General features: G+C 54.1%; 1 protein-coding gene across 3 annotated transcripts in view; it reads right to left on the reverse strand.

The window, feature by feature from the left end:
* The window catches only part of IGSF21 (immunoglobin superfamily member 21), a 273368-nt gene extending 261352 nt beyond the window's left edge, over window positions 1-12016 (reverse strand). Inside the window, exon 1 of one of the 3 annotated variants that reach the window (XM_063804624.1) lies at window positions 11962-12016. In XM_063804624.1, coding sequence (XP_063660694.1) covers window positions 11962-12001 — 40 coding nt within the window. In that variant the 5' untranslated portion in view covers window positions 12002-12016. Of the gene's footprint in view, window positions 1-9582; window positions 9664-11264; window positions 11712-11961 lie in introns of those variants that run through there. The other 2 variants (XM_003307834.7, XM_054679931.2) reach the window with 2 other exon arrangements.
* Window positions 12017-16768: the final 4752 nt, after the last annotated feature.

The following is a 16768-nucleotide window of genomic DNA, read 5'->3' on the forward strand; positions in this document are numbered from 1 at the left end:
AAAGAGGAACATTGTCCTAGACCAGCGCTGTCCAGTAGAGCTTTTGGAAGTGCACTGTCCAATACCGTCATCACTAGCCGCCAATCACTGTTGAGCACTTAAAATGTGACTCGTGATTGAGGAACTGAATGTGTAGAATTCAGCTAAATGGAAGCTGAGAAAACTTGCTTAGTTTTAATTTAAATGTCAGTAGTCACACATGGCCACTTATTGAAACAGCGTAGCCCTAGACTGTAAGCCCCAGTGGGGCAAGAACTTGCCTATTTGCCCTCCTCTGGATTTCTAGAACCCAACACAGTGCCTGACCCCCAGGAAACATCCAATAAATATCTGCTGCATAAATGAACAAGAGCCAGAGAAGGAAGGAAGGAGGGAAGGGAAGAAGGGAGGAAGGAAAGAAGGGAATAGGTAAGTTCTTGCCCTCCTAGGGCTTACAGTCTAGAGCTGCACTGTTCCAATCAATACATAGCCATGTGTGACTACTGATGTTTAAATGAAAACTAAGTAAGGTGTCTTAGCTTCTATTTAGCTGATTTCAACAAAATTCAGTTCCTCAATCAGACAAGGAAAGAAGGAAGGAAGGAAGAAAGGAAGGGAGGAAGGGAGGGAGGGAAGGAAAGAAAGAAGGGAGGGAGGGAGGAAGAGACTATATTGCTTGCTGAAACAAGAAGTTGCTTTCTGCAAGCCAGACTGGCCTGGGAATGACTAACTCTTCCCCATGAGGTAACCCCCATGCTCTCCATGGGGTAACTTGTCCTTCTTCCCCCCACCTTCCCAAAAGCTCCCCAGCCAGGCAACAGGCCCTAGGAATTGGCCTTCTGATGCCTCTTCCCTTCCAAGCTGAGATCAGACCCACTTCTCTGCTGCAGACGGACACAAAGAAGTCTTTGTGGGGTGACTGCCTTTGCCGCCCCCCACCTCACTCCTTCCGCCCCTGCCTGGGACATTAGGTGCTGGGTAACAACTAGCAACTCATCACCTGCTTCTGTAGAACCAGACACCTGGCCTTCCTTCAGCTCTTGGCTGTTGTATGGTCTGAATACCCACTCGACAAAACCAGAGCACTCGGGCAGTGAGCACCAGCTCAAGATGCCACAGCTACCCACCCTCCAGCTGCCCCAGCCTCTGCCAGTGTATCGGACGCTTGTGCTGCCCCTCCCCCAGCCCAGCCCAGCCCAGAATGATGCCAGGGCAGCCTGTGATGGACGCCTTCCTTTGGGGCGGCGTTAGGGAAAAAAGGAGGAAGAGATGGTGCTGGGGAGATAAAGGAAGCACCAACGACTGGTGACAAACAAGCCCATCAGAGGAGCGCTCAGCGCCTCTGTAGAAAGAGAAACAAAAGGGCAAAGGGAACAGCTTGGCAAAGGAACAAAAAAAAACCCCAAAGGCTCAGCTGCTTCTCTCCGTGGCGACTCCCAAGCTGTCCTGTGATGTAGGAGGCTGGGGGTTGCTCCCTACTGAAGTGCTGCCAAGGTCCCCACCCAATTTCAGGGGACCCAGAGGCTTCCCCATGCCAGGCTCTTCAGGTGGTGGGTCCACCTGGCCAAGCCCTGGGACAGGTCCCTGACATTGAAGGAGAAGACCTGCCCCTCACATCATGCTCAGTGCATGCAACAAAGAAGGACTCATTCCTCTCTCTGGGCTCAGTTTTCTTGTCTGTAAAATGGGGAGAGAGGAGACAGTGCAGATAATTTCCCAGCTCCCTTCTGGCTCAGATGCTCTGTAATTCCAAACCCAAAGGTTCTTCCAGTGATCCACGTGGGGAAACCTGCCATGCATCCTCTCCTCCTGGGAATCAAGGGTTATAAACACTTCTTTCCCTTCAAACCTGGAGGGTGCTCCTACCACATGGTGGGGAGCCAAACATCATCAAGGGAGCAACCACTTTTCAAACACCTGCTGTGTGCTAGCCACTGTGCATATGGCCTCCTGGTATTATCCATTCACGCTTCCCAGCAGCCCCCACCCGACGAGGCCACCATGAAGAGTGACAAGTGCGGTTGAAGAAACCAAGGATAAAATAATGAAGAGGTTACTTGAGTCCACAAATTGGACAAGTGGTGGAGGTGGAATCTGAAAGCTGGTTAGACTACAAAGCCCATGCCCATTGGAGATCTAGAAGCTTCTCTCCAGGACCACGCTCCTCCTCCCTTCACTCTTGGGTCAAGCCCAAGGTACACACTCAGGCTGGGGCAGTCTCATTCAAGGCTGTGCAATCTTGGTAGGGCCTGGGCAAGGGCCTGGCTTTCCCTCCTCACTGGGTCAGGATGTGCTGGGAGAAGTGGGCCATCTCCAAATGATGGCATTTCTTTCTGGAGTCCATCGTTTCTTTGGGCAACCCAGAGCAACCATTTATAACCCAGTGGAGGTTCAAAAGAGCTTCCAGCTTCAGGTGGCCCAGAAAAGCCAAATTAATCTTCCTAGAGCCCTGCTCTGGGAATGCCACTCCACTCTTTTAAACCATTCCCCTCAGCCCATGGGCTCAAATCCAGACCGCTTTCCTAGCAGGCAGGTCTCTGCCAACTCCTCCATCCTCCTCCCCAGCTTCTCAACCAGGACCTGCACTTAAGCAAGGCCAGGAGCCTCATAGCTCCAACCCTCACTTGCCCAGATGGCATTCCCCTTTCTTCCCCAGCCCTTTGCATGTGCTGTTTCTCCTGCCTGGAAACCACTCCTGACCTGGCAAGATTGTTTCAATCCTTCAGAGCCTTCCTGGGCCACTCCCTTTAATCCCCAAGGACATAAGCTTGGTTCAAGCCCTGTATTGGCCATTTGATTACATGTGATTTTTAATTGTTCTCAATGAATGTGGGATTGCCCACAACCTGAAACTCCCCGAGAGGTCTCTGTCAGTCCAGAATCAGGCCTGGGGCAGCTGCTTAATTAATGGAAGTGACTGGATCGTGGACTTCTCGCCCAAAGCAGCTCCAGCAGAGGGAGAAGAAACAGTGACCCCACTCTCCTCAGAGTCTCCATGGCCTGCTGGCCCCATCAGGAGGAAGGGAGAGGCCAGTTACATGCCAAAAGCTCTCATGTGTTATTGCTGTATCTCACTCATCCTCCATTTTTAAAAGACAGGGAAACTATGACTCAGACAGCGAGTGTCTTGCCTAAGGATACTTTGTTAGGAAGTGGTGGACAACATGAGCCCATTGCAGATGGAAACCAAAGCACATTAACCGCAGGTGGCTGCCCCATAGAGACAGGGAGGGATTAGGAAGGATGGGCATACCCAGGGGTGTGCTGGCAAGTGTGTAACAACCAATTCTCGGGTGAGGGAGGCCCCAATGTATAGTTTGCTGATTTCCATTGTGTGAATACTCCAGTAATGGTCTATTTCAAGCTACCAATGGGAAAAACTCAGATTTGGGAAGAGATGTGCAAATCAATGCCTGGGTGTGAATCTGGCTCTGCCCCTCACTCACGCAAGTCACACAATCTCTCCAAGCCTCTTTACCTCATCTGTAAAGGGGGAGAATATTATCTCCCAAATGGGCATTTCTGGGATAGTTGAGTATGATGTTATGTGTGAACATGTCTGGCACAGGGTTTGGCACATAGTAGCTGCTCAGTGAACGCTCGCTCCTCCCTCCCTCCCTCTCTTTCTTTCTTTCTTCCTTCCTTCCTTCCTTCCTTCCTCTCTTCCTCCCTCCCTTCTTAACCTTTTTCCTTCCTTTCCTCTCTCCTTCCTTCTTTCTTTACCTTCCCAAATCCCCATCACCCATCTAGGACAGTCCCCTCTCCAAGGAGAACATAGAGGGGACACGAAGTCCCCTTGGTCTTCCCACCACCTTGCAGCATTGGCCCTTCCTCCAGATGCCAGTTGTGATGCCACTGTGGTCCATGGAATGGAGAAGGACAATGGACACATTCTCACACCAGAAAGGACTTCCAGAGGCAACTGAGCAGGGCCAGGAAACAAGCCTGGGTCTGGTGTTTGAACCAAACCTCAGGCTCAGGGGAGACATCATTCATTCATTCAACAAACACATCTTCAGGATCTATGTGCTCAGAGCCAGGCCTGGTGCCAGGGCTGAGGGTGCAGAGATGCTCACCCTCAAGAGCTCTGTTCAGGAGGGAGACTATCCCCAACGATCTCCAGCCCCAAGGAGGGCTGCTTTCAAAGTGTTGCCAAAAGTACTGCTGCCAACATGCTTAGGGCACACCTGAGTCTGTGTGTGTGTGGTGGGGGGCTGTGGAGGGAGGATGTGGGTGAGCAGAAACTTGGAGAAAGCCTTATAGGGAGCCAGGGACTGTGCTAGCTGAGGGCAGATGTCTGCTCTCTGAGCCAAGAAAGGGCGGAAGTGGGGGAGGAGGTGGAGGATGGAGAAGCTAAGGCCAGAAATCTCTGAGCAGGACAAGACTGTGGAGACAGGGGAGACAGTGAGCTCTTGTCTCAAGTTGTGTGACCCTGGGCATGTCAGTGTCCTCACCTGTGGACTGGGGATATAACACCCACCTGGACAGCAGTGGAGGATAGAGGAAGTCACAGCAGCAAAGTGGCTACAGCAGCACACAGCTCACAGTGCACACTTGAGGTCAAAGCTTACTGGCCTGTAAGCACATGGGAAACTGACCTGTCTCATGCCAGACCCCTGTGGGCTAAACGAAGTCCAGCAATGGGTTGAGGATGGGAGGAAGGCTGAGCTCGCAACCACAGAATCTGGGTTCCAGTCCAGTCACTGCCTACTGCCATCCTTTCATCTTCCCGGGCCTCATTTTCCCTCATCTGTTCAACAGGTACAAGACTAGCTGTCTCCATGTCTGATGTGAGGTCTAAATGGAATAATGGGTGTGGAAGTGTTTTGTGCATTTTCAAGTACTGCCAGCAGGTAGAGAGTTAAGATGTCTAGTCAGGGCCTCTGCTACTTTGATTATCTGAGAAACTGCAGAAAGAAAGAATGTAGTTCCAGGATCAGAGCATCTTTGCTGCCAGGAAGTCCACCTGCAAGTCCAGCCTCAGTTCCACATGCTATAAGCCTTTTCACACAATTTTCCATAGAAATAGAAAGCCACATGCTCAGTCTTCTTCAAAACCAGGTTGCACATGTCGAAAGGCCAGAGGTAGCCTAATCACCCAAACAAACAACCTGACTGAGCACCTGCTATGTGTTTTGTGGAGGACTCAACAGTGAACAGAACCAGATGGGGTCCCTGCCTGGGTGGAGCAGGGTCTAGTGGGTCAGGGGATTGGAAGTTCACTATAAGATTGGCTTCCATCTGTACATTTTACTAGCGGGGAACAACTTGAGTCTCACACTGCACTCAATGGGCCTCAAGACTCCAGGGAAAGACAGAGGGCAGGCGGTGGGATTGGTCACCCCCAGCCAGAGGGCCATGAACCATCCTCTGTGCATTATCAAGAGTGCACTGACTGGCAACTCCAAGGCTGGCACTGGTCATCACACCTAGAGTTGTTATCACATGGGATCCTTTCCTTGCAAGCAGCAGAAATTGACACTAGACTCTCAAGCCAAAAAATGTAACCAATGAGAACACTATGAAAAAGTCGAGGAACACAAGGACTGGGGCTGCTTCAGCGGGTACTCATCGTTACCATGGTTAACACTAGTAACAAGCATCAGAGCCCACGGGACTGAGCTAAGAGCTCTGCTTGTAATGCCTGATTCCACCCTCTCAGTACACTGGGAGGTAGGTCCCATCATTATCAGTCTCAGGAAACCAACAAAGGATGGTTTCCTGGGGGTCCCAGTGGCAAGGGGGACATTCTAGTGATTCTCAGTCTTTGTGACACTCTGCTCAATATTCAGATTCCAGGGCCCACCTTGGGGATGCCTTACCCAGTAGTCTCACCCACCAAGATGTCATGCAATTTGTGTGTTTGGTGGGGTGGGGGGGGGGGTGCGGGGGTTGGTGTGATTTCCCAAAGCAAATTTAGTATGTGGCCAGAAGATGTAACAAAGGCTGGTGGAAAAACCAAACACCAGATTCCTTTCCTGGGAGGGGACTGAAGTCTGAGTCTCAGAAAAACCCCACCCCCAAGCCACACCCTGCCCACGACCTGTCTCTCCTGCTCTTTTGGGCTGCAGAGGTGACTGAACAGGGCCTACATCTCCAGCCCCATACACACTACCTTTATTGCTCCATCCATGGAATCTTAGCCAGGGGTCTTAGTGAACATGAGCCCCCTCCACTCCTGGAGCTCACTGAAAGCATAAAGGTGGGTTCCCGGATCTCACCACCCCAATCTTCCCTGGAATTTCATCCTAAAGAAGGACACCTCCTAGGAAGTAATCTCATGTGTTTTACCACCACCGACATCTATCATTCGAAATGAACAGCTTTGCAGCCTCCTACAAGTAGTAAGGGCTGCTGTACTCCCTTTCCAGTGATGAAAAAGCAGCTGTCTCTGGATTGCTTCAGACCTGGTTTTGAAACTCCCAGTTCCTCCACTTACAAAAGATCCTGAACCTCCTTTTATTTAAAAAGAAAAAAGAAGGCAAAAAGAAAAAAGAGAGGAAGGGAACAGGAGTGGATGGGGGAGGAAAGGAGGTGGAGAGGGAGGATGGACAAAATAGATTGTCGTTCGTCTTTTCGGAAACATGCCCAGTCTCTCGCTGCCCTGGGATGAGGATCACACTCATAGGCCTTGCTCTTTTCAGATGTGCCCTGCCCACAGCAGATGCCTATTCATTCTCTTGGTGATGGCAATAGCTTTCAGGGACACTCCCTCTCCCATCTGTGCAGATGAACACCCTGGATGATTCTATTTCAGTGTGGGTTTGGGAAGGAGTCAGGCATCCAGACAGGAGACTGGACACATCCATGTGGCTGGGGCTCAGGAAATGATCACCAGGAGACAGCAGAGCATGGAGGGAGGAAGCACTGGCCAGGGAGTCAGAGGGCTCTGTATCTGAATTCCTGCTTGCCATTCAATGACTCTGCAGCCTTGGCAAAGTCACCTAGCCTCTCTCAGCCTCAGTTTCCTCATCTACAAAATGGACTTCATTTTACTTCTCAGGGTGCTTGTAAGGATTCTGTAAGACAAGAAAGATAAAGCACATGGCGTGACACCTAGCTCAGTTAGGGCCAGAGAGAGATAGTAGCCCCTTCCTCCCTCTAAATGAAGCATCAATTTCCCACTGAGCCTTAAACACCATAGAGGCAGGAGACTCCTCTACCAAGCTCAGGGACGTTTTCCCAATGCTCAGCACCGTGTCTGGCACATAGTGTACAATAAGCATTTGTTGGATGCAAGAATAAATGAATTCCTGGTGGCCTGGGGCTATAGCGGAGGCGGGCAAGGTGGTAAGCCAGGCTGTCAACTGCCTAGGTTAAATACCTCTACAGATCCCAGGAAACCCAGTTAATAGAACTAAACAGCCTCTATTTTGTGGGTCTCTGCCTTTGAAGTCACACACCACTATAAACCAGGCACCTAACTAAGCAAGTCCCCTAAACTCCTCCACCTCCTTCCCCTACTCCGTCCTCTGCCCATCTTGCCAGCGTGTAGTGAAGTTCAAGTGTGTCTGTGACTGACGTTCTGAAATATCAGAGTAGCAGGCAGATCTGAGGCATCACTCAGATGACCTGGGTCCTTCTCTATTCACATGCCCTGCCCAAGGGATTCTTTGCGGCCAGAGAGAGGGAAGATTCAGCGGAAAGAGGAGCCTGGGGCAGAACTAGGAGGGAGCGGAAGGAGCCTGTACTTCTGTCATTAACAAGTCTTAAACCTCAGAACCTCAGTTTCCTAATCTGTGAAAAGAAGGTCTTAAATCCATCTTGCAGCATGAATGAGGACTGCGAAGCAGCAGCCAGCATCCTTCTTGACACATCGCAGCTGATCCATATAATCGGGGCTATTGGAAAAACAAAACCCCAGCTACAATATTAGCTGCGGAGGAAGGGAGCAGTCTTGAGGTTGTGAAAGACTTGTGTGGAAGGAGGGCTCGATGTGGGCCTCATCCCCAGCATCCACCAGGGCAGCTTTACTTTCAGATCTGTCATCTTGCTCAAGGTGTTGGGATTTTAGGAGGGTGATAATGTTTCCTCTAAAAGGGTTTTCCTACTTAAAAGAAAAAGAAAAACACAGAAGTTTCAAAACCACCGAAGTGAGTGATCTCCGAGGTCGCTCCAGCTCGAATATTCTCTGCACTTAAAACACGAAAATGAAAAACTCCCATTTGCAGAGCGGTTATGGGGTGGAAGAGGGGTGGAGTTTATGGCTAGGGGCGGGGCCACGCTGGAGGGGCATGGGCGGGGCAGCCTGCAAGGGATTAGGGCCCTTAACTCCCCCGGTTGGGGCTGGAGAAGAAACCCTGCCGCGCCAGAGGCCCCGCCCGGTGGGAAGGGGGCGTGTGAAGGGAGGATAAATATATAAAGTCGTCACACCCGCTCGCGCGCGCACAGCCCCCGCAGTCTCGGCGTTGCGGTTGCGGCGGCCTAGCGGAGACAGCCCCTCCATCCCATCCACCTGCTGACACGCGGCTGCGGAGACAGAGAACCCGAGAACCCGCGAACCCGCAGGGCCGCCCACCTCCGCCCGCGCAATCCCGGAGACCCCCGGCTGGGGCCGTGGGCTTACCCCTAACTGGGGCTGCCCCCACCCTGCTCTCAGCGGAACGTTTCCCAGGGCTGAACGGCGGCTGAGGACCACTCCTCCATCCCCAGCCCGGCGCCACTGCACAGGCTCCAGTGCAGGACTTCCCAGAAGGGCCCAGGCACCGTTCACGGGGGCTGGAGGAGTTGAAAACGCCCCAGAACACGCCCAGGAGTCCCGAGAAATGTGGGTTTCTCCTTTGGAGGGTCTGATTCTGGGGAGTGGGGAGCCAGGGCAAGGACTTCCGGCCCAGCCAGTGCGAGGGGCAGCGGCCTCCTTCCTCCTGCCAGACCCGACTCTCTAGCGTCGGGCACCCTTGCTCTGCCACCCAAAGGGGCAGAACCGGCGAGGGCGTTCTGGCCGTGCCCCTCCCCGAGCAGTGACCGCCAGTACGTTCGTGAAGGCCGGCCCGGGTTGCTCCTCTCCGCGCCCTCGGAGGCAGGTGGCCCTGCAAAGCCGCTGCCAGGTGCACCTCTCTCGGCCACCTCCAGGAAGGGCGCCCTCCTCCGGCACAGCCCGCCTCTTGCGTCTCTCACGGACTCTTCTCGCACCCCGCCCCCCATTCTGGGCACAGACTTGGAAGGAGGAAGGAGGGACCCCACTCTCGTGTGCTCTCCTCTGCGGAGAAGAGAGGGCTCCCGGCTGCCTCGGACCTCCCTCTGCGCCCCAGACGCGGAAAGTTTCCCATTCGCGATCCGGGTCTGCGCTCTTCCTTCATCCTGAGCAGCGGAGCTCCGAGGCCGCGCTGGCTGCACCGGCCCAGATGCGCTCACCCTCAGGCACGCCAACCCCCGCCTCCCGCAGCCCGCAGAGGCGGGCAAAGGGATTTGAGGCGCCAGGATGCCGGGTCAGCTCTCCGCAGCCCGGCAGCCAGAAGAACCCTGCTCCCGGGTTCCAGGGAGAGCTCGCAGGGTGGGGTCCTGACGGAGCCAGGGTTTCCCAACAAGCCCTTCCCATCAGTCCTCTCCTTCACCCTGCCGCGTCTCTCTGTTCTGCGCATTCCCAGGGAAAGTGGTGCTTACCTTAGGTCCCCAACCTCCAACCCCCGCTCCCTGCAATGTCCAGGTGAGGGCTCCAGTGCCTTTCAACAAACCCCAGTGCCCTCTCGGCGGCGCTGGAACAGGGACCTCCCCCATATAACCTTTCCCTCTAGAGCCCTCCTCCCAAAGTTGAGGGGGGAGATTTTGATCCACTTAGGAAAGTCTCTTGTTCCAAGGGTAGGGGAACAAAGTACAGGGTTTGCATTCCTTCTGGGTTACACCAACCCCTCCCCCCTCGCTGTCAGGACCACCTTCCGGGCTCAAATTCTGCAGCTTCTCCCATCAGCAGACCCAGCACTCCCCAAGGACTTCGGGGTAGAAGGAGTTGGGGTTATTTTTAAGGGGGCACCCCTTCCTGGCAGGCACTCTCAGAGCCCAGGCGGGCACCTCCTGCTGGGACAAGGCTATGGCATAGGACAGAGGTGATGCCCACCTCTATCACCCAGTGGGGCTCGGGGTCGAGACCTTATTGATCATAAAGACGACTTTTTGGCACGTCGCGTCCCTCTCCCCTCCGAGGCGGAGCCAGGCTCTGACTCCAGCCAGGCTGAGGTTGGCACCAGGCTCCGAGGAGGATCCCGGACGCGGACCCTGTAGTCTCGGTGCCTGCGGCTCTTCGCTGGTCCCGCCTCCCTCCCGCCTGGCTTTTAGCCTCACGTTGGCTCTCTGCTCACTGCGCGAAAGGGTTCGGCTCCATTTAAGACCCACTACGCGGCGGCACTGGGTGGGAGGCCGGCCGCGAACCCTGGGGCTGCGGAGCCACCTCTCACTGGCTCCAGAGAACCTGCTCGGCTTCAACCTCCTTCTAGCTGTCTTAGCCTAACCCGGGAGCAAGTCCACACGGCGGGACACACACACACACACACACACACACACACACTCTCTGAGCTGCTCACAACTCCCCAGCCCCGGAAGCGTCCACACCTCCCTGCACACGATAACCACATGCTCCATGGCACGCATACACACACTCCCAGCCCCATGAAGCCCACGACCCCCAGGCACCTGCACCCCCACCCATCCCACATAAGCAGACTCTTGCCCAGTCCCATCTCCTGTGCACACAGAAATAGTAAACCGCTGTCGTACACCCCTAGAGACCTGCACACTCGGGACACGCGTGAAACGCCAAACCTCACATACCCACCCCCTAACACCTCACACCCACAGTGACACAAGCTCACACACTTCACACCCTCACAGGGAAGGTGGCACATGTTCACACCCTCCCCCCAACATTCGCTCACACTCTCACACACACACCTTCTCCATGTAACTGACACAGACACTCTAACACCCATCCAGACCCTCGCTCACTCACACGCAGACCCCACACCATCACATACACACGCACACACACACTTGCATCTCTAAATACACTCCCGCACCTTCTCCCCACACAGCTCCTTCCCGGACACCCTCACCCAGACACAACAAAGACACACAATTGTATACACACACACACACACCCTGGCACAAACCCATGAGCGCTCTCCAAGAGGCGTCTTCCCTCCCTCATCAAGCCAACCAGCTCCACAGACCCCGGGCAGGACCGGTGCTCGTAGCCCGAGCCTCTCGGAGCGACCCCGGCCAGCGCCCTCCCCTGGCACCCCGTCCCCGCGCACGTTCACCGCTCGGCTCCCGCCAGGCGCCCGCGCACTCACCGCGCGCCAGGTCCAGGATCGCGGCGAGCAGCAGGCAGACGCAGCGGCGGAGGCTCGGGGCGGTTCGCATGGTGCCCGGGAGCTGGCGGCGGTGGCGGGGCGGCGGGGGTGGAGGCGGTGGCGGCGGGTCCCCTCGCCATGGGCTCAGACGCGCTCCTGCCTCCGGCCACTGGCCGAGGCGGTGGCGGGCAGCGCCCAGAGCCGCGGGGACGCCCCCATGCCGCCGCGGCCAGGCAGCCCGGGCGCCCGGCTCGACTCGGCTCCGGCTCTGCGAGGCGCAGCGACCCTCGCGCTCTGGGCGTCCTCGGGGCGCGCCGCGGTTCTTGGCTCCCTAGCTGCGCGCGGTGCCTACCGCGGCCCAGAGTCCGATCGGCTGCAGCGCCGGAGTTTGGAGCCGAATCGCGCTCTCTGCCTCGCGCTCGCCTCTCCCGGCGGCGCGAGCACCCCCCTCCCCTCGCCCTCCCTCTGTCCCTCCCTCTCTCCCCGCCCCCCGCCCTCCTCGCCCTCCCCTCGCCGCGCTCTCCGCGTATTATACAGACTTTTCTTTAATCCTTTCTGGGCTGTTCGGCTGTCGTCCGCTAAGCCGATTTATTGCAGGGAGAAGGAGAGCTCACCCCCTCCTAACCTCCCCTCTCCCCTCACTCAGGTCCCCCCTCACTCAAAACTGGCTTGCTGCCTCCAGCTTCTTAACCCTTACCCAGGTGACCCAACACCCCGCCCTGGAAGCTATGCTCCATGGGATCCGCCTTTACCTAGCCCCTCCTATCCCCGGGATTACCATCGCCCTCCCCGCTACTCAGCCTGATGAAAGGAGGCAACCTCCCTCCCGAGAGGGAAAGATGCCATCCTGGGAGCAGGGCAGGCAGGGTGTGGCTCTGGAGTTCTGGCCTTGCCAACGATGAATGCCCTCATTGGGCAAGATTAAGGGGTTTCCATGTTCTGAAACTTCCCCAATTACGGCTGCTCCTTCCCCCAGGGACCCACGGAAATGGGGTGTGTTCTGTCTTTTTTCCATGTGCTAGGATCCATCCAGGAAGGGTGAGGAACTGACTGTTTCCTCCTGGCAGAGACCAAGTTTCCACCTTTTTGCCAGACCTGACAGCTTTTCTTCCCAGGTCCGAGGAGAACAGGTTTGGGACTTGTATGTTACCATTACTCTCCCACCAACACGCACGCGAGCACACACACACACACACACACACACACACACACACACCATTGAGCCTCAGCCCTGGCGGTGGACTTTGAGGCCTCCTGTGAGGATGAAGGGGAGGGGTACTCTAGCCCTTGGGGTGGGCTGGGGATGTGGTTAGATGAGGAAGTTCAGGAGATAGAATTTCACCATTGGTAGGGACCCAGAAGATTGGCAAAGGCCAGAAAAACCAGCACGACCAGGGGCAAAACCTGCTCAGAACTCAGGTGGGTCCCTTTACCCAGGCCTTCTATGGAGAATCTCCAGCTTCCCTAGCTCTGGCAGGTTGCTGAGTCAGGCTGTTGCATCGTTTACCTACATGGGCAATGGGTCTATAGCCAGTTCCATCTCCAGCAGCCCTCTGAGAGGAGTGTAGGGAGTGGGGTGGGCAATGGGTGGTTGCTGGGCTGCCTCTGGGTGAGCTTTGTGCAGAGATGTCCATGAAAGTGAACTGCTCCCTCCACCTGCCCTCTGGAACCTCACCCCATCGCCTCCCAAGGCAGCTCTGCGGCTCAGCTTGCTCACCCGCCCCAGAAGGAGCGATTTGCATTTATGAAGATCTGAAAGCATACGTTCACCTGACAGGCTTTAGAATGATCCTCTCAGTAAAATAATAATAATGATCATAATAAACCCTTATAAATAGGTGTTTGATTACAGTTTGTCCCTACGTGGGATTTTTTTTTTTTTTTTTTTTTTTTTTTTGTGAATCAGACTAATTGGTTGCCAGGTTGATTGGACTGCATATGGCTTGAACACTTGATGAACACTGGAGTCCTAGGTCCTTTCTTCTCCCTTTGGCTGCTGTTCTTTGCTCCCTCTCACTCGCATCCACCCAGGTCTCCCCTTCTCCAGGCTGCTAAGGGTCAGCTCGAGGTCACCTCTCCCCCTCACCTTCTTCTCAGGCTGCAGGGCACAGTCCCTTACTGCCTCCTCCGTGGCCCTCCCTCCCCACTCTGACCCAAGAAAAAGTCAACAAACCCAAAAGTCCATCCCAGGTTCTAAATCCTCTGTGGAAGGGGCTCCCTGGCTGGGGAACAGCATCAGGTTCATGCGGTTCCTTGTGCCGGTCTGAGTTGTGCAGGGAAATGCCAAGCATCGCTGTGCGGGCATTCCTACTCTCTGGCCCCAGCTGCAAATCGGCGTGCAGCTAGGCAGGTGGACAGCATCAGTTCCTCAGGTGAACCCTGAATTGGTGGGGCTTCCTGGCTGTGCTCCCTGCAGCCCAGCCCTTGGAGATGAGGGCCAGGGAGCAGGTGGGATTCCAGGGCCCCTTAGTGATGTTTCTTCCCAGCCATGGTTCACACCAGCTAGAAAAGAGAGCCAGCAGAAGGAGCTAGAGAATGACATCTGAGGATATGCTAGTGAGGAGGAAAGCAGGCCTAACAGCCAAGGGAGGGTTGCTTCCTAGGAGCAAGGATTGGGGCTGGTGTGTTGGAGATCTCCTTCAGCCCCAAGACTTCTGAATCACCTCAACTCTCTTTAACATCACCCTGTATTATGATTATTATTATGCCTAGCCAGTGCCTGACACGTAGTGGATCCTCAATAAATACCAGTTGGATGAATGTGTGAATGAATGAATGAATGAATGAATGAGGGTAGGTCATTCAGTCTTATCCACTCTGTTCCTCAGCTCCTTGCACAAGTCTGTCACTTGGTAGGCGTCCTGTGGCAGTGAACCTCCTCGGAGCGCCAGGATCACATATTCTGACTGGGCCCATCAAAGAGGAGGTGTCTGCTCAGGTGCGCAGTTTGGTTTTGCCCAAAGGGGCCTGGCTGTGATGTGCATGTCTACGGCCATATGGTAACCGTAGTGGTTAATACGGCTGCCTTCACAGGCCCCTCCAGGGAAGCCCACTCCTCCAGCTCCTGTTTCATAAGATATAGCTTTGAAGCCTTTCCTTTGTCCCAGAGAAAGACATCTCTGGAGCACTGAGAAGCACAGTTAGCAGAGGGCACAGGTTGGGGTGCCTTAGCCAAAGGAAAAGGTCATGCGGGACAGCCCTGGGGCTTTTAATTTGCTTAACATCCCTTGGCTCCTGTCTCCTAATGGATCGGCAGGGCCTCCACTTTGCAGTCCTGGCACTCAGACCCATGAGTCACGGCAGGATAGGCCTCTTCCTCGGACACTGGCTGAGCTGGAGTCCTTGGCGGAGGTGTGGCTGTTTGCCCCCAGCCTCCCTCTGTTCACGGTGCTGAGTTAGGCTCTCCCAACAGAGTGCACTACAGCACAAAGCAAACTTCTACTCCGCGGACCCCAGGGAATAGCCCCAGAGGTCAAAGGGCCCCTCTGTGACCTCTAATCCCCACCCTCCCTGCCAGGAAAGGGGAGGGACGCAGCACATGACTGCCTCCCCCAACCTGGCTCCCAAGGGAATGGGCTCTGCTGGTTTGCAGCAGGACACCCAGTGAGGTTCAATAATAAGAGTCTGAAGCACTTATGAAAGTGCCTCTTTGTGCCGGGTGCTGTGAAAGTATTTAATGTATATAAATTCATTGACACCACACAATAATGTATGAGGTGGGTCCCATCATTAGTCCTGTCTTACAGATGGGAAAGCTGAGGCACAGAGAAGTTAAGCAACTTTCTCAGTACAATACAGCTATGAATAGGACCAGATTCCAACCTAGGAAGAGCTCAAGAACCAGAGTTCCCAAACACCTTACCTAGACACACTACACCACACATACACACAGGCACACACATACAAGTGTACACACACACACAAGTGTACACAGACACACACAAGTGTACACACATACAGCCCCACACATAAGTGTCCACACACCAATACAGGCACACGCAGAAGTGTACACACACAAACACAGGCACACACAAGCATACACACATACACACAGGCACACACACATGCCCACAAATGCCCACACACAGGCACACACACAGATGTCCACACACCCAGGCACACACATGTGTACACACACACGTGTCCACATGCACATACAGGAACACACACACAAATGCCCACACACACACAGGGGCGCGCACACACACACACCCAGGCACACACACACAGACACGTGTCCTCACACACAGGCACGCACACACACGTGTCCACACACACATACAGGAACACACAACACGTGTCCACACACACATATAGGAACACACACACGTGTCCACACACACATACAGGAACACACACACACGTGTCCACACACACATACAGGAACACACGACACGTGCCCACACACACATACAGGAACACACACATACAGGAACACACACACGTGTCCACACACATACAGGAACACACACACGTGTCCGCACACATACAGGAACACACACACGTGTCCGCACACACATACAGGAACACACACACATGTCCACACACACAGGAACACACACACGTGTCCACACACATATACACAGACACACATCTTGGAAGCCAGTATTTGTATATAAAAACTCATGAATCCAGTGCGTTCCATCTCTCTTATCTCATTTAATCCTCCTATAAGTCCTCTGTGGCAATTTCATTTATGTCTGGTTTACAGATAAGGAAACTGAGTCTCAGAGAAATGAAAATAATTACCCAAGGTGGCCAGGGTAGAGGATACTGGATTCTGGGGACAGGGATCTAGCGTGGACTTCCCCAGGCAGGCCCTGCCCCAGGGGTCCACATTTCTCTCCCTCTCTATCCTCCTCTCTCCCTCTCTCATCAACCCACTCCTGCAGTCCTCCGGCTTTCCTATCCTGCATTCTGCCTCTCTGTGCTGGGAATTAAACCTCCACCAGCCTCCATCACAGTCAGGACAGAGCTTTTTATTGTTTGTTTAAATTAAATGCAACCGAAAGTGACATCTTAACACCAGTGACCCAAATTGATATGGAGTCAGCCACTTGGAATTAAATCCAATGCTCCATCCTTAATGAACCTCAGCCCCACCTGGACTCTCAAGTTCCATCACATCTTCCCGGTAGAAGATGTCAGCAGGTGTGCGTGGGAATCTCGAGCTGTGGGCTGGGGAAGGGGCCTCAGCATTATGGGACCAGAGAAAAGGGATGGACCCAGGAGGACCATTGCTCCCCAAACTGGGTCCCACTGACCATTTGTTTTGCAGGTTTGTAATAAACATTTCTTGCAAGAGGGTTTCATGGCTAAATATATTCAAGAAGTGCTACAAACCCAGCTGTTCTCCACTTAGAAGTTTATAGTTCACGTGAGCCTATGAAAGGTTATGAGAAGTCCTGCAGTTTTTTGTGTTTGGCTTGTCTATATTCATTTTCCAGTTTTATTTGGTTGAAGCCCACACTTGTTTGGCCTCAGAACCCTCTTTCCATTAATAT

This window comes from Pan troglodytes, chromosome 1, assembly GCF_028858775.2.
Source record: "Pan troglodytes isolate AG18354 chromosome 1, NHGRI_mPanTro3-v2.0_pri, whole genome shotgun sequence".
Taxonomy (NCBI): domain Eukaryota; kingdom Metazoa; phylum Chordata; class Mammalia; order Primates; family Hominidae; genus Pan; species Pan troglodytes.